At 40.7% G+C, this 27,219-nt stretch overlaps 1 protein-coding gene across 3 annotated transcripts; it reads right to left on the minus strand.

The window, feature by feature from the left end:
- Positions 1-4: 4 nt before the first annotated feature.
- On the minus strand, positions 5-19,548 carry FAM111B (family with sequence similarity 111 member B). Of its 3 annotated transcripts, XM_032282103.1 has the most exons (5): positions 18,926-19,548; positions 17,649-17,730; positions 17,479-17,528; positions 15,966-16,137; positions 5-2,170 (listed from the first exon to the last, which is right to left on the minus strand). In XM_032282103.1, exons 4-5 carry the CDS (start codon positions 16,044-16,046, stop codon positions 65-67), a joined length of 2,187 nt encoding a protein of 728 aa, XP_032137994.1. In that variant the 5' UTR covers positions 16,047-16,137; positions 17,479-17,528; positions 17,649-17,730; positions 18,926-19,548; the 3' UTR covers positions 5-64. The 3 variants fall into 3 exon arrangements, with proteins under 3 accessions (XP_032137994.1, XP_032137995.1, XP_032137996.1); XM_032282104.1 differs by lacking the exon at positions 17,649-17,730; XM_032282105.1 differs by having other exon boundaries at positions 1,071-1,164; positions 1,266-2,170; positions 15,966-19,548.
- Positions 19,549-27,219: the final 7,671 nt, after the last annotated feature.

Here is a 27,219-nt window from a genome sequence, read left to right on the forward strand (position 1 = left end):
GTCCTTGTCATGAAATCTTTGCCAAAAATTACTGGCATATTTTATTGAAGACAGCATCTGTTTTCTAACATTCCATGGGTTCAATCTGATGATCTTGAAGTGGTAATTTTTGTTTATTTTTCTCTTCATTGTAAGTCTCAAGTTTCTCATCATTTAATAAATTATACAAGCTCTCATTTGTCTCTTTAATATCACAAAGAATGGAATCCATAGAATAACCAAATTCAATAAGGGCATACACATTATGTCCATGTTTATAAAAATGCCCAGTGGTATGCAAAGCAACTAATTTTCCAGATGCATTGAACACTGGGGAGCCTGAGGATCCATCAGAGAAACAAGTATCATAACTAAGCATTTGTGTGTTCCAAATCTCTGATAGGAAACTTCTTTGGGTAAACATATGGCATACATTACTGTTGGCACCACGGAGATCTACCCACCCCTCTTGACAATGATTTGGATATTTTTTCAATCGTTCATTTACAGGAATCACAGCACAACCATCTATTTTCTTGATCTGGCCTTCGGGATGACCAATTAAATAAATCAAACCAGTAGATGGTGGAGGAGAAATTTGTCGCCATAGGCCCGGAGGAAATGCATCTCCATTTTCATTTAGTTTTAAAATGGCATAATCTAGAGTTTCATTGGACATTTCAAGCCATGGCTCAATAAGAAACCAGTTGTTACCAGTAGGGCTGAACTCTGTGTAAGTGAAGGTTACCTTTGCACGTCGGCTAATTTTTTGTGGCCACAAGCTTTGATCTGTGTTTTTACCCACTATAAGTTCTACAACATGTCGACAGGTGAAAATATAACCACCATTGAAGACAAAGCAAGTAGCATTGCCTGTGTTTCCATTATTTTTCCATTTCAGGAACCCAACTGACTTGCTAAGATAAGTAAGTTGTTCACAGGTTGCAACTGAAATAGAATTTGCAGTAGTTTTTCCAAATGACTTTTCATATATGTCGAATTGGCTAGATGGTGAAAGATTCATTCTCTTCTGTTCTTCCTGAAAATATTTTCTCACCCACTGTGCCTCCTCTTTAAAATTTGGATACTGAGATATTATGGTTTCATTCAACATTTGCAAATTCTTTAAGAGGTTAGTTGCCTCCTTTTGGACATCCAGATTAATAGCACACTGCCTACCCAGATGCGGCCTCTGCTTAACTTGTGAGGTTATTTTCCTATATTTACTGTCCAAACTACCAATGTAATTAGTTCTAATCCCAGGAACTGTCTGGTGAGTTTTACCTTTAATATCATGCCCTAGATTCTGAGGTTGGAGAATTTTCTCTCTGCTGTGTTCTACATCTTCGGTCTCTCCATCTCTCTCTTGTTTGTGGACCAGACTCTGGTGATTAATTTCATCAGTGGCATTTTCATTCTGTTTAATTTTTTTATGGATGCCTTTCTTTTGTAATGTTTCTTTTTTTGAAATGTCCATTTCTAACACTTTTCCAGATACTTCATCAACAATGGACTGTTTTCCATAGATTTTCTTATGACCTTCCATTAGTTTCCATTTAAATTCATCTATGTCAGACCGAAATCGGCCATCCTTGCATAAGGCTTCTTGAATAGTCTCACCCTTCAAGGCATAAATACAAAGTTTACTTCCTTTTTCATGAAGTGTCTTGATCTTAACAATCTTCTTTATTGTCCTTCCAATAGCAACAACATAAAAAAGAATGCATTCCATGTTTGGATTTTCATATTGACGTAATATGTGTCCATCTTCTTCACTACTATTTTTTTTACCAATTGTAATTTTAAAATGAGAATCAATAGGCAGGCACTTGAGAGGCATTCCTAAATTTATATATCCAACTATTGTTTTTTCTTCATAAACAATAATATTCTTATTACAATGATTCTTCATCCTTTCACTGAAATGCTCATTAGCACTCAGAGCTGAGTCGATACTCTCACTGGGATTACCATAGGCTGTAAACACACTGTGGTCTAATTTTCCGGAGTTTTCATTCAAAGTGAAGGTGAAACAACATTCTCTATTGTTCAAATTTAGATTCCGAATTCCCAGGGCTGTTTCATCCGTGTTGATTTCACTTTTAAGCTTAAAGGTGCTGCTACGCTCTCTTATGCCAGATAGACAATGATCAACAGGTGTGTCAGCACATGTCCGCTTTATCACAGTATCCTTAAAAAGAAAAGATTAAAGAGGTTAAAAAGAATAACCTTTAATAATATTTCATATTTTTTCTAATGATAGAACCAATAGATATTATGAGGAAGAATTGGACAATGGTTAACAAATAATGGAGAAAAAAATCAGTCACTGTTCTATTACCAGACATACTCATTCTACATTTTATTTTTATTTTTTTCCCCTGTATACCTTGATTTTGTTTTTTTGATTTTAAAAGTAGAACTCTGATTTTCCACAATGGTTCTAAGACCATTTAATGGGGGGAAGTAATCATCTTTGTAACAAATGTGCTAGAATAACTGGATATCCAGATACAAATAAATGAGTTGGACTCCTACTTTATACCTAACTCAAATGGATCAGAAATGGCCCTGTATTGGTTCATATGCAGATCTAAATCTTATGTTTCTTAAATACTGTGTTGTGTATGAGTTTATTTTTCATTAAGCAATCTGTCATTACTTTGTGTTATTAAGCAACCTTGAAAACCACAAATTGAGGCGCTATAGAATATTTCAACGTATAATAATTCGTAATCCATTCTTTCAGTGCTGAATATTTACATTATTTCTAGATTTTAGTCTAACTATGAAGAAACGTTCTACAAATATGACATTTTTTTTTTGTCTGCACATCTGAATATTTCCATAGGTCATATTCCCAGTAGTGGAAATACTGCAACTAAGGATATAAAAATATTTTGCAACATATATTCCGCCTCCCAGAGAATTGTATCAACTCTGTCCCTTCTCTCCAGCTGCTCAAGGAGACCAACCTCAATCCTGTGATTGATTCCTTAAAATTATTTGTGTTTCCATTTTAAATGTTTATCAATTGATAGATGAAATTCTATCTAATCTGAATGTTTTTAGAATGCACATTTATTCACTTACTAGTAAAGGTAGACTTACTTAATTTATCTTTTGGATATTTGAAACATCACCTTTCAAAAATTCCCATTAAAAATCTGTTTAGTTGCTGTTCTGTCAATGGTTTTGATAGTACTAAGAAAATATATTTTGGTGAAAAATATTATATGTAAAAAATATTATATGACAGGAGTCAACATAACTTAGAAGGAAATCATTGTGAAGCCTGAAGTCCTGGATCTAGTCTATATGAATAGAGGAATAAGCCTGGAGAGTAAAATCAGGAGGGACAGCTGGGCTTGGATCATTTAGTAGGTAGGTGCAAGAGAATAAGCCTAGCTTTTAGGAACAGTGATTTTCCTTTTTGTCTTGGTGCTCGCCTATCACCTCATGTTTTCAAATACTTATTGCCCAAATCTATCTCTGTAACACTTACCTCTCATCTAAGCTCCAGATATTAATATTTCGTTGCCTCTTTGACATCTACTCTTGGATACATCAGAGGCATTTCACTGTTAATCCCTTCAAAACCAGAGTTACAAATTTAATTGTGTCCCTCTTCCTGTGTTCCTAAATCTGATAATGGTGTCATTACCCATTTGAGGACCCAAGCTAGTATCCTGTGAATAGTCCTCAGCTTTTACTATATATGTATATGCCCCTAAATAAGTGTAAGACAATGATAGTTTTAAAACAAATTCAGATTTAGTGGTTATCCACGAGAATGAGAAAGGGGGATAAGATGAAGGAGAGACACACTATGCCTCTAATGATTTGTAGTGTGTTACTTTTTAAGTTGGGAAGGAGATACCTGAATGTTTATTATATGAAATATAAGGTGTCGCCAACTGCTTTTGCATATATAATATGTTTTATAGTTTCTTAAAAACACAGCATATAAGAGATAACGGGTATACATTGTTTCATTTTGCTTGTTTTGATTTTATATAAACACATCCAGCTGAATGTGTTCTGTGATTTGCACCACTTTTTTTGAGGTTCATCCTAGTTGATGAAGTTCTATATCAACTTTTACATTTAGAGATAATTCACTGAAGAAATCAACTGTTTATGCACATTTCTGTTATTTCTGGGGTTTTTCTACTAAAAGCAGTGGAAAGTTTTGCTATGATATTCTCGAATATGTTTCCTGGTGCATGCGTGCAAGGGTGTCTCTCAAGAATACACTTAGAAATAGAACTGCTCAACTTCAGAAATAGATTTGAGCCATAAGTATTTGAAAACATGAGGCAATAGGAGAGCAAGAAGAGAAACTGTGTAATCCCCTTTGTTATAATATGTATTGCTATATTATTTTACAAAATGGTTTAATATATATTGCCATATAATTTTACAATGTTGTTCCACCTTGCACTCCCACCAGTGGGAAATGAGAGTTCTCATTATTTTATGTCTTCATCAAAGCTTGATATTATCCATGTTTTAATGCTTCCCAGTGTTGTTGGTGTGAATATCATCTTATTGAGGGTTTAAACAGTTTCCTAATTACTAAAGGGATTGAATACTTTTTCACGCTTCAGTCTCTACAATGCTTATGTCTTTTGTTCATTCTTCTACTGGATTATTTTTCTTTTTATTATTGATTCTAGAAGTACTTTAAATATTGTAGACACAAATTCCTTATTCATCATTTGTGTTACACATATTCTGAATTTCTTTTTGATTTTTCATTCTCAGGTGTCATAAAAAACAGGAGTTGTTAATTTTAATGTTGTCAAATTTATTAATCTTTTTATGTCATTAGAACACCTTTCATAAGATATATTCTTTTTTTTCTAAAAACTGTAAAGGTTTGCTTTTACCATTCAAGTTTTTAATCTGGAGTTATTTTTTGTATCTAGCTTGAAGTAAGTATCACTTTTCATTTTTTGCATGTGGATAACTAATTACTATAGCAATACTGACTGCATTGTTCATTTTTTCTCAACTGATCTGTACTGCCAGTTTTGTCACATAAGACTGTTATGGGTTGAACTGTGTCCCCTCAAAATTCACGTTACAATCCTAACCCCTACTACCTCAAAATGTGACCTTATTTGGCTATACAGTTCTTGTTAATATACTTAGTTAAGGTGAGGTCACACTGCAGTAGGATGGGCCCCTAATCCAATACCCCTAATTTCCTTAAAAAGGGGGAAATTTAGACATAGAGACAGAGACACACAGAGGGAAGATGATGTAAAGAGCCACAGGAAAAACATGGCCAACTACAAGCCAATGAGAGAGTCCTGGAACAGAGCTTTCCCTCACAGCCCTAACAGGTCATCAACTCTGCTGAAATCTTGACCTTGGACTTTGAACCTCCAGAACCATGACACAATGCATTTTTGTTGTTTAAGTCATACAGTTTGTGGTACTTTATTACTCCCAAGAGACTGTCTTGTCTGGATTTTGTAACAAAATACGTGATGTAGAGCCCTCATGATCTAATCACCCACCAAAGCCCCATCTCATAATGCCATCATCATGGAGATTAGGATTTAAATATATGAATTGTGGAGGATGCAAAGATTCATGCCATAGCACAAACTAATACAAACATATTTTCATATAATTTGTGGGTCTATCTCTACTCTCTCTGCTCTGTTCGAATGGTATATTTTTCCATATATTTACCAAACACTGTTTTAATTTTGAGTTTTCCTACTCATTAGTATATCTTCATATTGATTTATTTCCTTTTCATGTCTTCAACAAAATAATTTTCTCCATAAATGGTTAACAATTCATTTTTACATTTATTCCTAGGTAAATATTTCTCTAGGTATTATAATTTTGGGGTACCACATTTTCTGATATTGCTTACTAAGCTAAAATCCATCGTTTTGTAAATATCAATGTTAAATCTAGCCAATTTGCTACATTACAATCATTCTAATATTTTATCTATAAATCTTTTAGATTTCAAAAATAGATAATGATATCAACTGTGGATATTTCATGAATGTGCTTTGTTCTTTTCAATCATCAAATATTATCTTTTACTAATTTTTCTTAACGCATTGCATTGGCTAAAATAAATTTTATTTACCAGCTAAATAAAGGCAACCATAGTGAGCACTCCTCTATTCTCCTTCATTGTAAAGGAAATACTTATAATAAATCATTATAAATATTATAAGTATTTAACATGATGTTCCCTGTGAGATTTTTGAAGATGCCCTTAATGTAGCTAAGAAGCCTTCTGGTATATTTATATTTATATATTTGATATTAATAGGGGCAGCCAAGGTAAAATAAGCCCATTATAGCCCATAATTTCCACTAAGTAAAATTAAAGCCTCTTGAAAAATTTAAAAAGCAGCATCCTGAGCTTCTACTCTGGCCACCATGGAATAACAAAGAACTAATTTACACTCCTGCCTGAAAGACCTGGCGAAATAGACAAAATAAACAAAATGGTTTCCAAGACATTGATTATTAGTCAAGGAAGGACAGTGATCCTTGAGAAACAGAAAAAAAAAAAAAAAAAAAAGATGCAAACTCTATGACTGCCCCAGCTTACTGCCTGAAGAGAAGCTATAGGCCACTGTGCCGGGAAAAGAATCCAGGCAAAGCTCAGTAGCAAATGAATTGAGGAAAATGAACTGAGTTCTGGGAAGCCAATGGGCTTAGCTTTCGAAGGGCAGGAGAGGGTCCCAATGAGTCTTCAGATAAGTAGTGATCAGTATATGCATGTGAAGAAATCACCTAAGTCAGGGAAACCATCTACCCAAAAAGATTAGAAGGAGCAATCCCTGGAGCTCTTACAGGGCTGGGAATAGTTGTTGTTCCCACCAGACATAGGAAAAACATCATAATTCATGGGGCATTGAGTACAATACTGAAAAGAATATTGTCTCAACAATATGGAAAAATATCCCCATAATATACAGGAAAAACATTGCAAGAAAAGAAGATTGCATGCCAAAATAAGCATAAATGCAAGAACTAATAGGTAAATGCCAGGAATTCAAGGTTGGTTTAACTTTTGAAAACTATGTCACTGTAATAAGCCATTTAGAATAATTAAAATTTCTCTATATACGTAGAATCATCTCAATAGACACATAAACAGCATTTGGTAAACCTAAGATCTATTTCTAATAAGAATACCTGCAACCTAAGAATAAAAGGGAACTTCTTCAACCTCATGAAGAACATTTATGAAAAACTTACAGGTAACATCATACTTAATGGTATAGGTTTGAATGTATTCCCAAGACTAAAAAAAAGGCAAGAATGTCTGCTCTGGCAAATTCTATTCACAATTCTGCTGGAAGTTTAAGCCAGGGCAATAAAAAAAAGAAAGAAATAAAAGGCATTCTGAATCAGAAAAAAATTAATACAATTATCATAATTCACAGATGATAGGTAATCTATGCAGAAAACTTAACAAGACGTGCAAGAGCTTTGTCCTAAAAAATATCATAGGAAATTAAACAACCTGGGAGCCAAGGGAAGGAACAGGCTGGCAAGGAGAAGGATGCCCCAGGACTGAAGGAGTGAGGCAGAAGAACAGGATCTGGAGGCAGGAAACCTAAGGATTATTCACCCTCACTTCCTAGAACTGAATCAAAAGGAAAATCCCACCTCTCCACAATCAAGTAACAAAAGAATCAGAGGCTACTCCCTTTGCAAATCATGGCCCCAATTCCTGCTTTCCACTGCATTGCAGATGAAAAATGGAAAGTAGCTCTGGTTGCTCCCCTCCTGCAACCAATCAAACTGGTTGTGGACCACTACTTCATTTACATAGGGTTAAACAAAGTAACAAATGAAAAGCCTCTAGAGGATATTTAAACCCCAGAAAATTCTGTAACCAGTGCTTTTGAGTCCCTTGCTCAAGCCTGCTCCCACTCTGTGAAGTGTACTTTCATTTCAATAAATCTATGCTTTTGTTGTTTCATTCTTTTGTTGCTTTGTTTTTTTTTACAAATTCATTCTTTAAAATGCCAAGAACCAGGACAACTTGCAGTCAAGACCCTCTACTGGTGACAGGAGGATTGGGGAGTCACTCCCTCACTCCCAAACCTTGAGGAAGGCTTTGACTGGGGTGCAGATTCCTTGAAGGCCAGAACAAGGTACTAACTGGCCTGAGGATTCAGTGTCAGTCCCTGTGAAGCCTCTGTGAGAGGTGGTAAGGTCCGGAGGGAGGAAGCACACATCTAGGCTCTGCTACATTTACCACCCAATGTGTGACCTTGGGCAACTTGTTTAACATATCTGAGCTGTGGTTGGTAAGTGAGATAATATATGTGAAAGTCCAGGCTCTTATGGGGACCCTTGGTAAGTGTGAAGGAAGTGAAAACTTTTGGGGTAATCATACTTGCATCCCTAAAGGAGGATGTAAAAACCCGGCCTCCTCCTAATCTCTTCAGAAACTATCAAAAGCAAACATGCCAAACAAAATGTAATTGTTCTTTCTACACTTTCATGTGACCTGAGTTCTTAAGGAGACAGTACAGAAAAGTCCCCATGCCAAAAAAGAGTGGAAGAGGGAGGAGAGTCTAGGGATAGAAAATTAGAATTAAAACGTCTCTTCCTTTCCAAGGTTGTGGGAAAGCATGTGGTAGTGGTAGTAGGTTTTCTGCTTAAGGTATAGCAAGATCTCTAACTAAATAGGGTAAATCAAATTATCTGGCTCATTCAGAGAGGCAGGCCGGTCCCCTGTGACTTTACTCAAAGACATTCAAAGCAACTGCACTTAATTTGTTTTCCCTCTAGAGTGAGAAAGAGGGAAGGTTACAATTGTCTGTGCATCTCCCATTGAGACGTTCACCTGATTCTGTCACTGCCTCAGAGACCTGGTAAACATCCTAGGACTTGACAAATAATGGAGAAATGGAAGGGCTTTGTCCATGGCCTCTCACATTCAGTGTCTACTAGACAACTAGGACTCAACCTGCCTCATAGTCCCAGTCTGGGTCTGAATTCCTGTCACCATTCTGCATCAGAATCACCAGGAGTTTCTTGAATCACAGATTTCTGGGGCTTAACCCAGAGGATGTGACTGAGTATGTCTGGGGTGAAGTTTTAGCTTTTGTTGATCCTGCCGGCCTAGGTGCCAGGCTTTGAGAATCACTGAGCAAAAGGCAAAGAGCAGCTGGCTAGCCCCAGCTAGCTTAGCTCCTCTATACTCTGAGGCCTTCCCTTGATGTCTCCCAACTGCCCTCTCCTCAGGCAGGAGTCCCAGAAGCCAGTCACTCTTTCCTGCATAGCTCTGGGCCCCAGAAAAGGGGCTCACATGGGAAAGGAGGACCTGGCTCTGTTGAAGGTCCCTTCACTGAGACCTAGAATGCTCTGTGGGAAGGACCTTCTGGGATGCAGCATTTCACTTAACCAGGAGGGGAGTATCTAGACTTAAAATCAGAATAAATCATTGGATTGGGTAATCTGCACTCACTGTATGCCTTCTAAGAGTTCATGTGTGGACAGGCATATTTGGAGATGCCTGTTATGGTTTGTTGGTAAGAACAGAAATTAGAGTCAGCAGAATTTAGAGCAACATGTTCTGTCAGCAAGATAGCTAGAGAAACAGAAATCACTGAGGAGCAATAAGGAGGAAGTGACTAAGGCCCAGGACATGAGCCAGAGTCTAGGTGGAATCTAAGCTGAGATTCTAAGATTCTGGAGTCTCCTAGGTACCTCCTCAGTCTCAAGGCCTTGGAGTCGAGGTGGAATTGACCACATCCACAGCACTCACACAGTGAGATTACTCCCAACCCCAGCAGGATAGCCAGAGAGGCAAAGAATGCACCAAGAGGTAAATATCCTAGTGAGACAGAGTAGGAATGGGACTCTGCCTCCACCCCCAATAATGCATTTTTCCACACCCACTGACTACCAGACCTTGCCCTTCCACTGCTGCCTTCCCCACTGACTGGCAGACCTTAAAGAAACTAAGATAAGAAGCATTCTACCATAAATCTCATTCAAGGGCATTAACCCTATCACCTGCAAGCACACAGGACCAGAAGAATGACTAATCTTTACCCCTTGCCTCATTATAATATGAAAATCCTCACCCAGGGTGGGACTTATTTATTCACCATTTTTTCATCATGTGATATAAGTACTAACATGAATTCTCACTGAGCCTGCATACTCTACACTCCACCCAACACATGTCATGATATTAACATATCTCATGCTTTTCATGTCACCTCTCTTAAAACACCAAAAAGATCTTTCCTTTGGGAGCCATCTGGAGAACTCTCATGCTGTCTCCCTTGTATTCATGCATAAGTCCCTAATAAAGCCTTGTCTGGGAAACTAGCTTGGCTTTGTGTCAATTTCTACTGCATAGGAGCCTAAGAACTTGTGGCTGCTAAGACAGGAAGTGGGGAGTTTTAGTGTGATGGATGCCACAACAGTGGCAGATATGGGGAACTGGATGACACGGTAGGACCTCCAGGTGTTAAAAGCAGAAACACCATGGGTATGAGTGGTGGCCTTAGCACCAAACCTTCCTATTCCTTGACTTTCTCTACCTTTTTCTCCAGATTGTAACAGACTCAACTCTTGTCTTTCCCTGACCCCGACTTCTAAGTCTGACCAGGGTTGAGGAAAGAGGAATAGCATAAAGAAAGAGAGAAAAGTGGCCCCCATTCCAATCCTCTGACCACTCCTGTCTGATGAGGAAAACCGAGGCATGTTTCTTAGAGAGTTCCAAGTCTAATGAAAGGGACACAGGTACTGATTATCATATGAAAATCAATAAGCACTAGACTTGATGGTCAGTCAACAAGCACCCTCTCACCTCTGAACCTTTGTACTTTCTGCTTTCTCTGTCTTCAATGTTCTTCCTCAAGATATTTCCATCTAAGACTCAACACCTCACTCAGTTGAAGTCTCAGATATCACCTTATCAGAGAAGCTGACTATGACCCTTTCCAAAACAGCTTCTTCCATTCTCTTTTCCCTTCTGCCCATATCAAAACTCACAGGCACATGTGCATGCACACACACACACACAATTTATTTTTCCCTCTATAGTGTAAGCTCCAAGAGAACAAGGATATCATTGTATTCACTGGTATATCCTTGGTGCCTATGACATACCACGCATGTAGGTTTGCAAAAAATGTTCACTGAATAAATGAACAAAGTGATTACTGTCTTAGTCAATGAGAGAAAACAAAGAAAAAGGCAAAGTTCCTGTCAGTGCTAAAGTGTTTGTGTTTTAGGGTCAAAACCCACTTGTCATTTCTGCTCCCTCTCTGGCCTCCAGTTTAAGCCCTAAATTCTCCGTCTCTCTTTTCCTTCATAACTCTCATCCATTCCATCACCTCCTCTCTGCCCCTCCAACTCCCAGCCTCAGGCCGCTCCAGGTCCTCTTCTCTTTAGCCTGGATGCCTGTGGAATAGCCTTTACTTTTCAGTCCTCTGTCCCTTCAAGCATCTTCCTATCACCTGTTTTCCAAGGCCCATGAAGGTGGAGTGTTTTAGTCCTTGCCCACCCCTCTCTCTGCCCCGTCTCCTGCTGCTCAGCTCCTCTCTCCTTGGTTCCAACTACACTGCACTCTCAGGCCCTGGACAGGAAGCCCTAGCCAATCTCAGGGCTTCTGCACTCACCATTCTGTCCGGCCTTCCCTTGGGTGTTTGCAGGGCCTCTTCGGGGGCCTCTCCACTTCCCCAACCACACAGTAGCACTCCCAGCCACGTACTCGCCCCTTTCTATTACCTTCGTATGTTCTTGATCCAGTAACTAAACGTTTCTATTTGTCTGTTTCCTTAATCGTGTCTTTCCCTCTTTGAAAGGTGAGGTTGACAGAGCTGGGACCCTGTCCCCTTTCACATGTCCAGTCCCTAAAGTAGGAGCCGGTCAATAAAGTTTGCTAACTGAGGGTTCAGGCTTCAAATGCAACCTGAACAAATATCTCTCCTCTGTTTTCTGTCAAATTGGAAAACATTTCCCTCCTGGTATGGTGAGACTCCCATAAGATGTGTATAAAGTTCCTGGTAGACTGTCGATTCTGGTGTACATAAGTCCCAATAACTTCTGATCTTGACCATCCAGTTTGCAGGGGGCTCTTAGTCTAGGGGCCCCTGATGGAGACATGACTTCATCTGTATAGAACTTTTTCTGGGGAGAGACATTCCAGTGCTGGAGGTCTCTCCTTTGAGGAATTTAGGGAGGGTGGAGGAAGTAAGGGTTTCCAGTCAAAGGACCAAGACAGTACAGACACACTCCAGAGACCTAGACGTAATAGCAGAAAGTCTGCTAGGAGGAGCCACTTATAGTTCAGTGGAAAATCTTACAGTTGCATGATGCTAAGATGACTAACCTCTGTCACTCGTTCCTTGTACTTCTGATCTTTCTAGTTCTCGCCTTGTCTGGTGGCCTTGGAAAGAGTAGTGCACCAGTCACATTGCCCCTTCAACCCCCCCACTCCCTACCCTGCCTTTATCCACCAGATTTGCTATTCTCCCAGATGCCCCATGGCAAAAGAAATTAAACAAGACCAAAATAAATGGAGAACGTACCTTGTTCAAGATTGGAAGACTCACTGTTAAGATGCTAATCATCCACAATTGAGTTAATTTTTTTACACAATTAAAACACAATTTATACAAACACATAAACTTTGATCCAGATATTGCACCACACACACAAACACAAACTTAAAATCAGTCGTAGACTTAAACCTAAAACTATAAACTTCTGAAAGAAAACTTAGAAATGTTTTTTGTGATCTTAGATTTATCAAATTTCTTTGATGTAAAAAACAAAAGCATGATCCACAAAGAGAAATATATATAAAGTGAACTTTCATCAAAATTGAAAGCTTTTCCCTCCCAAAACAGTACTAAGAGGATGAAAAGACAACCCACAGAGAGATAAAATATCAATATCACAAATGTTATGAGAAAAGCAATGACAAAGGACTTATTGCCAAAATATGTAAAGCCCTCTTAAAACTCGGCAATAACTAACCAGTATAAAAATGGACAAAATATTTTAATAGACACTTCACCAAAGATGTGGATGATATAAGAATATGAAAAGATGCTGAAATCATTAGTCATTAGTAAAATGCAAATTAACCACAAAAAGATGCCAGTACCTACCTGTGAGAATGAATAAATCAGAAAAATTTTGTGTTGATAAGTACATGAAACAACTGGAACTCTCGCACATTGGTAGTGAGGATGCAAAATCATACGGTCATTTTAAAAACATTTTGACAATTTCTTTTAAAGGTGAAACATTCGTTTTCCATGATAGCAATTCCACTGCTAGGTGAATCCAAGAGAAATGAAAACCAGTTTTCATATGAAAGCCATTATGCAAATGTTCACAACAGCTTTATTTATGAAGTCCCCAAACTGGAAACAATTCAAATGTTCTTCAGTGAGTGAATGCCTAAACAGATTTTGATACACTCACACAGTGGAATGCTACTCAGATATAAAACGAAAAAACCTATCAATGCATGCAACAACATCCATGAATCTTATATAGAATGTTCTAAGAAGCCAGACTCAAAGGGTATGATTCAGTGTGTGTTCCATTTACATGATATTCTGGAAAAGGCAACACTAGAGTAATGAACAGATTAGCGGTTGCCAGGGACTGGAGTGAAAAGGGGTAAGTGGGGAATACAGAGAATTATTTAGAGTAATAAAACCACACAAGGAATTATTTAGGGTGACGGAGCTGCTTTGCTTCTTGATTCTGCTCATGATTACATGACTGTAGGTGTTTGTCATAAGCCATTGGGCTGTATACCAAAAAGACTGAATTTTACTGCATATGAAATAAATAAATTTAAAAGAAACAATAAAAGTTAAAGTCTTTTGAATAATTTGGGTTTGGGGTTTTTTGTGTACATTTCTATCATTTTGTATCTTCTACTTTTTCTAAATTTATATTCCTTTGCTTCATTGCCTCCTTTATTTTTCCTTGATTTTTCCCTTTCGTTCCTTCTCCACAAATCGTTTGGCAGTTTAATACTCTAGTTCTGTTCTATAATTGGATGCCATAGACTTTAGTACTGCCCAACAGAATTTCTGCAGTGATGAAATGTTCTGCATCTGTACTGCCTGATACCACAGCCACATGTGGTTCTTAAGTACCTGACATGTGATTAGTGCAACTGAGAATTTGCATTATTCACCTTTTTCGTTATTTGATTTTAGTTAAGTTGAATTTAAATTAAATAATCACATGTGATTAGTGGCAACTCTCTTGAATAAAAATAGCCCTAAGTATTTTAACATTAATACTTAACAAAGTCTAAAGTGAATTGAATAACTCCTAAACAATACAAGGATAAAGTCTGTAAACACATCTCCTTTATTTACAGAAGAAAATCCAGAGCCTACACATGGAATTCAAAGAAGTAAAAGATACTGCAGCTATTTTCCAGAAAGCTATTCTACCTCCCTCCCACTTTTTAGGAGCCATACATGCATGGAAATGAATTCATGGCAGCTTAAGAATATCTGTAAGTGCCCTCGTAGTCACATGGTTTTGTGCAGGAATGGGTGAGCTACTTGAGACAATTAGATTGCAAGGAGAGGTTTCCTCAGGAAACCAGGATAGACTCATTATCGGGAGACTAAAGCCTCTGCTATTACTGCAGCTCTATTTGTCACTATGCAGAAAGCCAGCCAGTGTATAACATGAAAAGCAGAACATAGAGACAAAACACACAAACAAGTCCTTGAAGAAACCACTAAATTAAGAGCTCAGCTGAATTCTGGAATATCCACTCATGTGAAGCAATGAATCCATTTTATTGTTTCACAAATAGAAAATATTTTTACTGGCAATATGGGAAGACCACATTCTTGAATTATCCTTATATACCATCAAATGCAGCTATTCTGTTCCTCAAATACACTTTCATGTATACATGACTTTACTCAGGCCATTCCTTCATCCTTGATACATTAGTGAAATGTTATTCATTGTTTTTAAAAAAACAAATTAAATTTAGACATAATAAATGCATAATTAATGATGCATTAATTAATGTATGCAACTTGATGAGCGTGGAGATACATTATCACCACAATCTATGCCATCAATCTGTCACCTCCAAAAGTCTTTTCCTGCCCTCATTTATTATTTTTGTAATAAGAATACTTAACATAAGATCTATCATTTTAGCAAGAATTTAAGCATACAATATTATTAACTATAAGCACCATACTGTACAGATCCCTAGAACTTACCACCTTGTGTAAGTAAACTTTGTACCCCTTGACTAATACCTCCATTTTCCTCTCTTCCCAGCCCCAACAACCACTTCTACATCTATGAGTTTGACAATTTTAGGTTTATTCATTCATTAAGGTCTTTCTCATATGACACTGCTATAATTTCTTAAGTTTAATTAAGCATTCTTTTCTCTGTATTCTAAAATCACTTGTTCACGTCTCAATTTAGTATTATCGTTTTGCATATTTTGAGCAAAATAGTATGGTTCAAAAACCAGTCTCTGTAGTCTGACCGCCTACCTTCAGATTCTTGCTCTGCAGTCTATTACTTCTGCAACTATAAGCAAGTTGAGCTTCAGTTTCTTCTTTTGTAAAATAAGGATGATATTAGTACCTGTTGTATAGTTCTATTAAGTGTTAAATGAGATAATCCATATGATGGGACACAATTCCAGGCACACAGTGTTTTCTCAGTAAACATTAGCTAATTATTTTTGCCTGTCTATACTCTCCATGATGTATCTATATTGTTTGTTAGTCATCTTGTTGATTAAAGAAATGTTTAGCATTATTAACTCATTTTGCTTTCCACAAGCACTTATGTGTATGAACTCCCCAAATATATTTTAAAGAGCGTAAGGGAAGGGCTTATAAGTATCATTCTTTAAGAACTTATCTCCACGAACCTCGTATGGCATTATGGTTAGACTATCACTCCAGTGAGTAGTTGTAAAAAAGTAGATATACCTTTGAAACTTCAGGTCTAGTACTCTGGTCACCTTCTGTAGCAATAAGTGACTCATTCTCCTCAGTCTTCATGGAATTCATGATGAGTTCAAAGAGAATATAACTAACTCCACTCCTACTAGTGGACAAGACGGAGAACCAAGGATTGAATTTATTCTGCCACCTGAAATGTCTAAAAAAACAAAAAAGACAAGATCTATGAAATAACAACTTTCAAACCCTGGTCATCAGGCAGTGTGGGACCTCGTCTCTGATATCTGAGAAAGAAGTCATATGAGGTAAGCCCTGTGGCTATCTAGCTTACTGTGTGGAGTTTCCAAGGCATATCTCAGGGAGGGGAAACAGGCAGAGTCTAGCAGTTTCCCTGAGTTGAGAAAGACAAGCTGGGAGTTTTAGGAGGCCAAGATGACTGGAGCTTGTATGGTAGAGAACTAGGGAGAAGAGAGCCACAGGAGCAGAGTATCAGAGTCTGTAGTGGGTATCCCTTGAGATTTCAGCTTGGCCAATGCATGAGTGTAATGAAACTGTTGAAAAGGAGCAGGAAAACAACTACCCAAAAGGAGCAGATGTAGCAATTTCTGAGGCTCATACAGCACTGGGAAAAGTTTCAGTTCCCAAATTCTGACTAGATAACTTCATAATTCATGAAGTATCAGGCAGAGTTGTAAGGCCAGCTGCCTCACAGAGGGTTAAATGGACTCATCCATCTCTCTCCGCCTCTGATAACTGCGTCATCACCCAAGCCAATAAGATTGCCTTCACTTTGTTTCCTCAACAGTCAATCAAGGCCCAAGGTCCCGCCCGCCTACCCATAACCACTAGCTCCAGGCATTTCCTGCTTCTTAATAGCCAATAGGATTGCCTTCACTTTGTTTCCCCAACAGCCAATCAAGACCCACTTACCCAAAGTCCTGCCCGCCTACCAATAGCAACTAGTTTCAGGCACTTCCTGCTTCCTGACAGCCAATAAAATTGCCTTTGCTTTGTTTCCCCAATAGCCGATCAATCGCCTTTCCTTCCCATAAAACCCCATGACCTAATGACCTAAACAGCTGGGCGCAACTTCTTTGGCCCTTTCCTGGACCACAGAACCTCGCCTGGGAGCTGAATAAATTGGCTTCTCATTTGCTCATACTTGCCTCAGTTTCCTCATTCTACATTGGCAATAAACCTTACAAGAGTACTTAGAAAGGTATTGCTTCCAAAGTGGGACAAAATTAGCCGTAGTCCTGGTCCCACCCAACAAATAAAAGCAAGCTTTAAAAGTATAAAATGGTTGCCATATAAAATAGCAATATACTAGAACAAACGTCAAGAAGGTTGATAGGAATGTAAAAATTTCTGGCACCCAGAGTTGTGAAATCAACAAAGCTTGATATCTAGTCAAAAATCAGCAAGCATTTAAAAAGTGGAAAAATACGACCCTAATGACTAGAAACATCCACAAATAGAGACAGATTCAGAAGTGAGAGAGATGATAGAACTAGTAGTCAGGAACATTAAAAGTCATTACCTTGAATTTCTGGCTAAAATGGAGTAACAGGGACTGAATTTCTCCCTATTCTGAAAACAAAACAAAACAGAGCAAAATATATGAAACAATGGTTTACAAGGAACTGGAAATCATACAGTTAAGGACAGTAACAATTGAAATGTGTCCTATAATCTACTCTAGCAGACTACCTTGAGGGAGTCTCCAGGCCACTGTCACAAGGAAGGGCATCAAGGCAAAGCTAGCTGGAATTCCAGATTTGAGGAGATAAAGCTGAGAGACCAAAGTGACAAGAGGTCACAGACCATAGACCTGGAGGGACACCTGAACAGAGAGAGAACTCCGGATATATGAAGAGGGTTCACCTAAAGTATTCACCAGCGTACTGATTAGAGCATCAGCTGAGAAAACTTCCCAGGTTATTTCCCATGAAAGAATCACCCTAAAACTATTATAGCGTAACTTTCCTGCAACCCTCTCCCTGTATCCCTTTTAGGGAATCCCCGCTTCCTCATATCTAGATTAAGGAGTTTGGCTCAGATCAAACTTTTATTGTTCCTGTGAATTGGTTCCTCTGAGCTTTTTAAAAAGGATTCCAGATCCCACCCTCACAGACCCTGATTCAGTATGTCGGGGTGTGGCTATGGAATCTGCGTTTTTACCTGCCTCACCCCACAATCCCCGCCTTAAATGCACACCACGTTGTTTCAACAACTGCCTATGTCACCACAGCATGACCTCAATGCTTTCCTAAAGCCTCATAACCTAGGAAGGTAACCTGTGCTTGCAGCTGTGCTTGCTTACAGAAATAAAGGCTGGATGTCAGTAACCACGGGGCTACAAGATGGGAAAGGAGCTCAGCAGCGCTACAGTAACCTGAATCATTGCTAATTACCATAGGAAATCTCTGCCCAGAAAGAAATGCACCTTGCTAGGTACACGTACTCGTGGTAGGGGTGGGGAGGGAACAGAAAGCACGAGACTGCCACACTCAGCTCTTCCTGGAAAGTCCCATCTCTTGCCAGGAATCCTTGCCCTCAGTCTCCACCTCCATGCCCCAGAAGACCTTAAAAAGCACCCCCTCACTACACCCCGGGGGAGAAGGCACTTTGAGCAGGAGCTCCCCTTCTCAATTCCTTGATCAGTGAATAAAGTTTCTGCTCTGCTTAACTGAACCTGGTCTCGTTCTATGGGTGCGAAGGGCACAAGACAGGGAAAGGACCCACCGGGGTCAAACGACTCTCTTGAGCTTCAGGAACACCCAGAGGATCCCCATGTATCTTTTTAGGAGTAAAACTCTTGGCTTTTGAAGCTGAAGGGAGGGAAGGGAATTACCACAACAGGCAGGGCTGCCCAGCTCCCCATCCAAAACCTCCTTTACTTTGGGCTGAGGTCCGTCTGCCTATTGCCCTTGCCAGCCACCCCCTAAGAACTCCAGGTTCTACCCAGGACCAGAAAAACCACTCACAGTTCCGGAGAGTCTGTCTAGACAGTGCACGTGCCCGTGTCCACACGGTTTCCAGCAGGTGCTGAAAAGACTACTGGATCGCTCTCAGCCCAACTTTTCCTGCCTGGAAGAGCGCCCTTGCTAGCCTGGGAATTGACACTCTCGCTGGCCAATGGGCGAAGAGTCTCTGGAGGCTGTTTTCTCTCATTGGATGGAAATGACTCATCTCTCATCCACTTTGGAAGGCAATTGGCAAGCTCTAGACAGTGACCGAAGCGACTGGAAGGGATGACAGAGCCAGCCTGCCCGCGCTCGGGTGGGCCGGAAGGCGGGGCCGAGGGGACTGCGCGCCCAGCCGCCCAAGCTCCCTATTTGTCCGGATGACGCATCTATATGCCCCAGCGATCCCCTCCCCCGCACCACTCAGTCCACCGCCCGCTCCCGCCTCCCAGGATAAACTAAGCAATCACTGCCCTGCTCCTTCCCGCTCAGCGGCGTCCCTTGTCTCCTAGTGGAGGATGAGGAGGAGCAATCGCTGCCCAGTTCCTTCCCGCTCAGCGGCGTCCCTAGTCTCCTAGCGGGGCACTAGGAGGAGCAGCGCGGCAGCTGGGCGGGAATGGGAGGTGCCTGTCGGTTTCACAATTTCCCTGCTATTTGATTGCCAGCAGGAGCAACGAGCCCGCGGGAGGTGCAGGGCATAGCCCGCCAAGATGTTTGGCGGTTCCTGCTGTTCTGCAGCTGCGGGGTGGGGGCGGTGACGGGACGGCCGCAGCAGAGAGAGCTACACACAGATGATGCAGAGGCCAAGCCTCCAGCAGACTGCAGGTCCCAAAGCAGGCTGCACCTGCGTCTGCGTGACATCTGGATGGACTCGGCCTGCCCTGCTTATGAGCCAGCTTCGCGGAGGGGCTGGCGAACACCGACAATGCCATCCTGGACGAGGAAGCGGCCACCAGTGCTTAGGCCTGGTTCCTAGGACACGCATTACTGAGTGAGGAATTTTACCCTCCGGATGAAGACTCCAAAGCCGAGCATCCCAAAACCGTTGATCAAAGAAGTGCTTTGCATGGGGCTTGAGAAACATCTTACTGTTCTTCTTGCTGTAGGAACAGAAGGTCTTACTAAGACCCTGAATAGAAGGAGATGCCTTCAGTATTGGGTGTTATTTTTGAGAAGCTGGTTAAAGAAGGGGAGAAGATGGTTGATTAAGGGGTGATGGTGACAATTATTTTGTAACTGGTAGAAGGACAGATGTTTATGTAAAAGTTGAGAGTTCTGATGGAATAATCATGAGCATGTTTCTGAGCTTAATGTCAAATATACAGAGATTCCCTAAAATCACTGCTTAAACTACATGGGTCTTGTGGTGTTTGGAAAGAGCAAACTTTGTAAGTATAATTGTAAAAATAAATATCAAACAGAAAAAGAGAAAGGAAAACTTACTCTCTCAAATCGCTGTTATTCTTGAATCATCTGAAAGTGGTACCCGTGACTGGCACCAATATCTATCGAGGAGTAAATCATTGCACAAGTGAGGAAGGAGACCCAGCCATCTCGGATCAACTTCCACTTTGACTGCCACACTGCATTTCAATAGAAGACAATGCTGACTGGCGCCTCCTGATTCACCTTCCTGTAGGTGGCAGGCTTGGTCTTGGGGAAACTCTCGGGAAGACACTTTTTGCTTAAAACAAAATCAAACACAAAACCTTTTCACATATGAGTCCTAAAACTATAAAACGAAACCCTTTCACATGTGATTCCTGAAGCTGTAAACTGAAACCCTTTTCATATGTGATTCCTGAAGCTGTAAACCGAAACCGTTTACATATGTGATTTCTAAGGCTGTAAACCTAAGATTCTTCCACGGGTAAATCTAAAGTATAAGCCTATATAAAGGCAGAACCCTCCTTTGTTAGACGAGCTGAATTTGGACAAATTATTTCTCAGCTCCCAGCTGTAATAAAGACTTCTTCCTTCTCCATTTGGCCTTCGGGAGCTCTGTTTCTCGCCGCCGCTCCTGCTACACAAGGAGACTTGATCTTCCTTTCATTGTAGAATCTGGAGGAAAAAAGCTATGAAAAGCAAAAGGTGGCAGAGAATGCTGTTGTGGAAATTACCTGACATCACTGGAGACAGAGAATTTGCCCTGGCAAAAAGCACTCCTTAGGGAGAAGCACGTGCACATTCCGTTAGCATGAAGCACCCGGTCAGCCATATGAAAAAGTCTGGATTTTGTTATAAATGTGAAATTTATCTTAAATGGAGGATTTGAAGCAAGGGAGTAATATACCCTGACATATCTTTAAAAATCACTCTGGCATCTGTGTGTGTGGGACAAACTCTAGGAGGACAAGAGGAGATGTGGAAGGGAGAGGCAGCTAAGATTCTATCCCAGGATGGCTAAGATGTCGAAGCCCGGACTCAGATGGTAATGGTGGAGGTGTTAGAAATGGCTGGATTCCACATTTATTTTGGAAGGTGAGCCCATAGAATTTGCTTATGGCTGGGGTGTTCCATAAATAAAAGAGAAAGAGGGCTCAGTGATGATTCCTGGGTTTTTGACTTGAGCAACTAGAAGGATAAAGTCTGTTAACTGATATGGGGAAGTCTGAGGAAGAAGACGCTGTGTGTGTCAGGAGTGGTGTGTGTGTGTGTATCAGTAATTCTGCTTTTGACATGTTGACTTGGAGATGCTAAGGCACTCCAACTGAAAAACAAGGAGGGAAGTGGACATTCAACACATGATGCCCAGGGAGGCTTAAGAAGGGGCAAGATGCCAAACCTGGGTGAGAAGAACATAGGTAAAAATAAAAGATACATGGAGGGTGAAAGCTAGGAAAACTGGGACTTATGATGGTAACAATGTTGGCCATTAACTGAGAATTTTTTTTTTTTTTGAGACAAAGTCTTGCTGTACTACCCAGGCTGGAGTGTAGTGGCATCATCTCAGCTCACTACAACCTCTGCCTCCTGGGTTCAAGCTATTGTCATGCCACAGCCTCCTTAGCAGCTGGGATTGCAGGTGCCTGCCACCACGCCTGGCTAATTTTTGTATTTTTAATAGAGAAGGAGTTTCACCATGTTGGCCAGGCTGGTCTTGTACTCCTGACCTTATGTGTTCTGCCAGCCTCAGCCTCCCAAAGTGCTGGGATTACAGGCTTGAGCCACTTCGCCAAGTCTCAGAAATATAATTAAAGTACAGGGAAAATTAAAAGGGAGAAGAAAGTTCGCAGAGAGATGTCGCAGCAAATGATAAATACAAAAGCCTGCCTGTTTCCCGGACCCCCTGTGAGTTAAGTGCTCTGTATTTTACCTCCTAGTGGACTTCTCTTGTTCCTTTGTAATGGTGCTCTATGCAGCACATGCTGCACACCAATTCCAGAGCTTCCCTGCTCCTCAAGCCTAGGAATAGCTATGTGTCTACCTCCTCTTTATTTGCTCCTCACGGGAGTAGCAACTGATCACATGATTGGAATAAGTAACCTGATGCCATTTTTGGTAGCAATCTTCCATTTCTTCCTTAAGTATAAAACGGACCGTCAGAGAGAAACTAATTGCCTAAAGCTGCAGGTTCAGAGTAGAGCTCTTTGCTTTTCCCTTTGAAGCTGTGCTCTGAGAGCTTTGACGCAATCTCACTGCAATTTGACATCAGTGACAGAGTAGGGTTGCTCGGGGAATCTTTTGAGCCACCAAGGAAGCGTCACTTTCAGTTAATGCTTATATGAGGCTGCTGAAGTTGTCTAATATCCCTGGGGACAAAGTGCTCTAAAAAGGAACATTACCTTGGCAGAAAGCATCTTGTTGGCTGGAATTTATTATAAATATGACAAGAATACTTTTGGGCAAGTAACTGGTTGTTGTCAAACCCATAAAAAGAAAAGGCCTCTCACATGGCTGGGAGAGGTGGGAATGGATGAAGCACTAAGGTCAGGTCTGATGAAATTAGGGAATAAGCCCAGTGTTTTTGGAGTGCGATTCCTTCTTGAACCCCTAAAAGATGCACCTGAAGCTTAATAGTAGGCTGATTTCTGTATTTAGAGCTGCAAACAACATGTTCTTGGAATACAGAGGAAGGCACCTCTACCTCTACCCTGAGAATATATCACAGAGAAAGAAATTTAAATTTGGACTTGATGGATGAGAGATGAGTAGGAGTTTGGTAGAAGAGAAGAGGGGAATTGTCTGGATGTACAATGGCAGAAGTGGCAGGAAGGGCTGAGGAGAACTGGCTTCTGGGGATGGGTTAGAGATAAGGGCCTGGGCACCACATTCTGGAGCTTGCAATGGGGTATGTAAAAGCTTAGAGGGGATGGTCTTTTCCTCTCCTCCTATGGGTTCATAGTGGGCTCACCTCACTCACTCCTGCTAATAAGCTGCCCCTATTTGAGAGAGAGCTGGAATGGGTTCTCTAAGCCTCCAGCAACCACTTAAGAGCCAGCCTTGAAGCCCTGGCAGCTAACTCTTCCCATATAGACCCCGTAGTCCATCCTATCTTAGGAAGACAGTGCACTCATGAGGAGGATAACATCCCCCACCCCGGACTCCAGAGGTTCCAAGGAGCCTCTCTCTCTCTCCAAAAAAAGAAATATTCATTGAGCTGTGGATGAATGTGGACGTGGTTTGGGACCAACATGTGGCTGAGTGGCTTCACCTCCACCCCCATACAGTTGTTCTAGGAGATGGATGGGGGTAGGGTCATCAAGATTTAGCGGAACCTCTACTTCCAGTAGTGTGGTGCTTGGTAGTTCACTCATTTTGGTCCCATCTGATATTTACAGTCACTAAATGCCTATGTTGGGGTAGGTGTGACTGTTGTTCCCATTTCACAGATTAGAACAGGATAGTTTGCCAGGGGCCACGTGACTAGTTGGGAGAGGGAAAGGGTGTCAAAACGATTTTAACCCTAGAGCGTCTAGTTTCATTAGGATCTTGCAGGGAGACATTGGGCAAATTCCTTTCCCTCTTGTGGTGGTGGGGGGGGGCGGGTCTCCATTTCCTATTTGTAAATTAAAGAGGTCTGCCAGTTTGTGATTCTCTGTACTTTAACGTTAACACCTATCACTTGGATAGGTTTATTTGTTTTTTAAATGGGGATTCTGGGACCCCAATATATTTAAGTTCAGTAGGTCTGGGGTGAGGCTCAGTAAGCAGCTTTTAATGAATCCGGGCATCAACAAAACTGCCTGAGAAACTCAGGCAAAGTTTATGATGCATGAAAATCCTATTGTGAGCTGGTCAAGACACAGATCGCTGAGCTCCATTTGTAGAGATCCTGTTTTGATACCATTAGGTGGACTGCGGCTTGGTAATTTTTATTTCTCGTGAATCCTGTCAGCTGGTCAACCGCCCTGCCTGTCGCTCTGTGACCCTTCCCGGGCGTCCGCGGTGCTTCTTTACATGCATCTTATGGGAATGAGATCTGCACCGGCAGCCTCCTTTTAGCACCACTCAGGGCAAGCGAGCTGCGCCCTTAGAGCCGGCGGTTTGCATGTAGGTATTCAGGGCAGGCGAAGGTGCTGTTGCGCGTTTGGTGTAGTAACGCATACTACCAGCAGATGGCGACAGAGAACGGGTTTACCGGAATAGGGCGCGGCAAGGAGGTGGGGAAGAAAGCGGCGGGAGAAGATTGACATCCATTAAGGCCAATGGTAGCTCAATCTTCCGTTCTCCGACTCCCAAGCTTCCAATTCTTTTAGGAGGCTGAGTTTGTGGCGCTAAATGCAGGGATGGGCGTGGGAGATGCCGGCACATGTGCTAGCTAAAGATAGACCTGTTAGTCCAAGGTTGCCTCCCCTCGTGGTTGCTTAACCTTCTTTGTAAATTCACCTTCCTCTCATTTAACTAAGGCTTCCTCACCTGTCTCTAGGCAAACCTTCCCCCTGTCACGCTGGGTTTTTGGAGTTTTTAAAAGCATTGCGGGGTAAAGCCAGCGTTCCGCTTTTCGTTCTCTTGGCGGGTATTTCTGGCGCTGACAGCGGGGAGCTGCCGGGCGGGAGTAGGGGTGAAGAGAGAATAGGGTGAGAGATAACAGGTGTGCAGCGTCCCTCAATACCAGGCATCGTGCTTTGGCATCTTCCATAGGTTTGTCTCAATCATCTTTCTACTTAATTCATTTTCTGTTTCTCATATTAGGAAACCTCAACTAAGTTGCCCAAGGAAAGTCCCTGGATAATTTTAACTCATGTCAGACGCCAAAGTGTAAGATCTTTTATTTTGCAGAGTCTGCTTCGGCAGGATTTCAACACCTGCAGGTCCTGCGAATCACTGCTCCTCACTCACTGATCCATCCCTCTGTCCACGCATTCATTCACCCATTCATTTCTTAGGCCTCATCTGCAAGGCGTGGGACTAGTTGCTACTAAAAATAGAAAAGAAAGGGACTCTGCTGTAAAGTAGAAGAGATTTTTAGAAAAAGATTTACACAGAATTGCTGAGCTCAGCATAGTTTCAATCTTTCCCCCAAATATACTACTGATACCTATTTTGTTCCACATAATTTGATGGATTCTGAAGATACAGAGATGAGTGAAATCTATCCTTGCCTTTCAGGAGCTCATCGCCATAGGCAAGAGTAATCTCTGAGCTTTAATTTTACATACCTAATTTTTAACAAATTGAGCATCAACTATGTACATATATATTCTATTGTAATTAACATGTTAAATAATTAAATATTAGGCACACTTAACTTCTTATTTTTAGATGAAGATGAATCCAAATGGTGGTTCAAGTTTGTCCTTTGTTCACTCTAGTGGACTCTCTTGGGTGCTTCCTGGAGTGCTTCCTCAGACTAGAACCCTACCCCCTTGGTATGTGCTGGGCTCTCTTCCTTCCTTCTGCAGCTTTCTGTCAAACGCCAGGCTTTTGGGGAGGCCGGTCCTGACCCCTTGCTGTTTCCTCTCCTTTTTATCTGCTCCTGTCTGAGGTCTCTTTTCCTATTTATTTGTTGTTTTTTTCTCCCTCCATCATCTTCTGTCCCCGTATCATGTGTTGATTTTCATATACTACATCTCGCTTTATAGGAAATATGTTTACTGTTTTTTTAATTTTTGGTTTAGTTTCTCTCTCCCTGCCCCAGAATGTAAGCTTCAAGTGGGGAAGAGAGGAGTTCTTGACACTCCTCACTGCCTGAGAAATGGTTGGGGATGGAGGGGAGGAAGAAAGCTTTGCCCAGTACATCCTGAAACCCCCGGGGGGGGGTGGGGAGTGGGGGAAGGTGGGAGTGGAGGGAAGATCAGGGAAGTTCATTTATTTTATGAACTTGAAGTTGGGTTAAACCCTACTTTATCCTGTGATTTTGGTTGTTAATCTCAACCCGAAACCCTCATCACTAGTCATCCACTTCTTACAAGCTTTGTGACCTTGAATGAAGGTTTGTTACCGTCTTTCTTTGCATCTCAGTTTCCTTTTGTATGAAATTTAAATTTTGTCAGCCTAAAATGTGGGGACATAAGGCATCAGTCCCGTAAGGGTAAAGAAAACATTTGTGGATTTATAAGATTTCAGAAATTATATTCTTGTGAGGGTCAAAGAAAGATATTTGTGGATTTGGGAGTCTTCAGATATTATATCATTATATCAGTAGCATATTTACATGCAGAAAATATTGGAGAAAGAATTTTAGCTAATCAAATAGGAACAGAGATCTCAGATAGGAGCAGATAAAAAGGAGAGGAAACAGTGGTAGCAAAAACTTCTGGCAAATTTTATGTAGAGAGTTAATTCTAAATGTACAATGATAGGCTCTCTGGGAATGTGCAATAAAAATTTTAAAGAAGGATTCTTTAAATAGATGTGACACACTGCAAGGGAAATTCTATGACATCTGGAACTAAAACACCTAGGGACTGGGCTCTGTGGGATGAGGGGTAGAGGAATAAAAGCATTTTGTCTCACTTAGCACAATCATTTGGACGTGAGGAGGAAGCAGAATGGGGAAATGAATCTATTGGAAGATATCTTATTGCAGTACAGGAGGAAACAGAGAATAGCTGGTACTTTATTTTATATGATAGTAAAGAAACTCGTATTCTGTTATGAGCACTAGAAAAAAATACTAATGATTGAATAAAAAGCTAATAAGGGAATATGATGAATGAGTAGGTTAGTAAGAGAACTTAATGAATGAATAAGTGAACTAATAAGAGTCCATAGTGGAGGCAATTTCCCCTTTTAAAAAACATTATCTTTTGAATATACACAAGATATACTTTTCAAAAGAAAAAAAATGTATATGGGGAAAACATTTTCACTCATTCTCTAGACACTAAGTACTTTTCCAGAGATAATCTATGACTACACAAGCATAATAA

Source organism: Sapajus apella, unplaced genomic scaffold (assembly GCF_009761245.1).
Source record: "Sapajus apella isolate SASKATOON/1434 unplaced genomic scaffold, GSC_monkey_1.0 scaffold14, whole genome shotgun sequence".
Taxonomy (NCBI): Eukaryota; Metazoa; Chordata; class Mammalia; order Primates; family Cebidae; genus Sapajus; species Sapajus apella.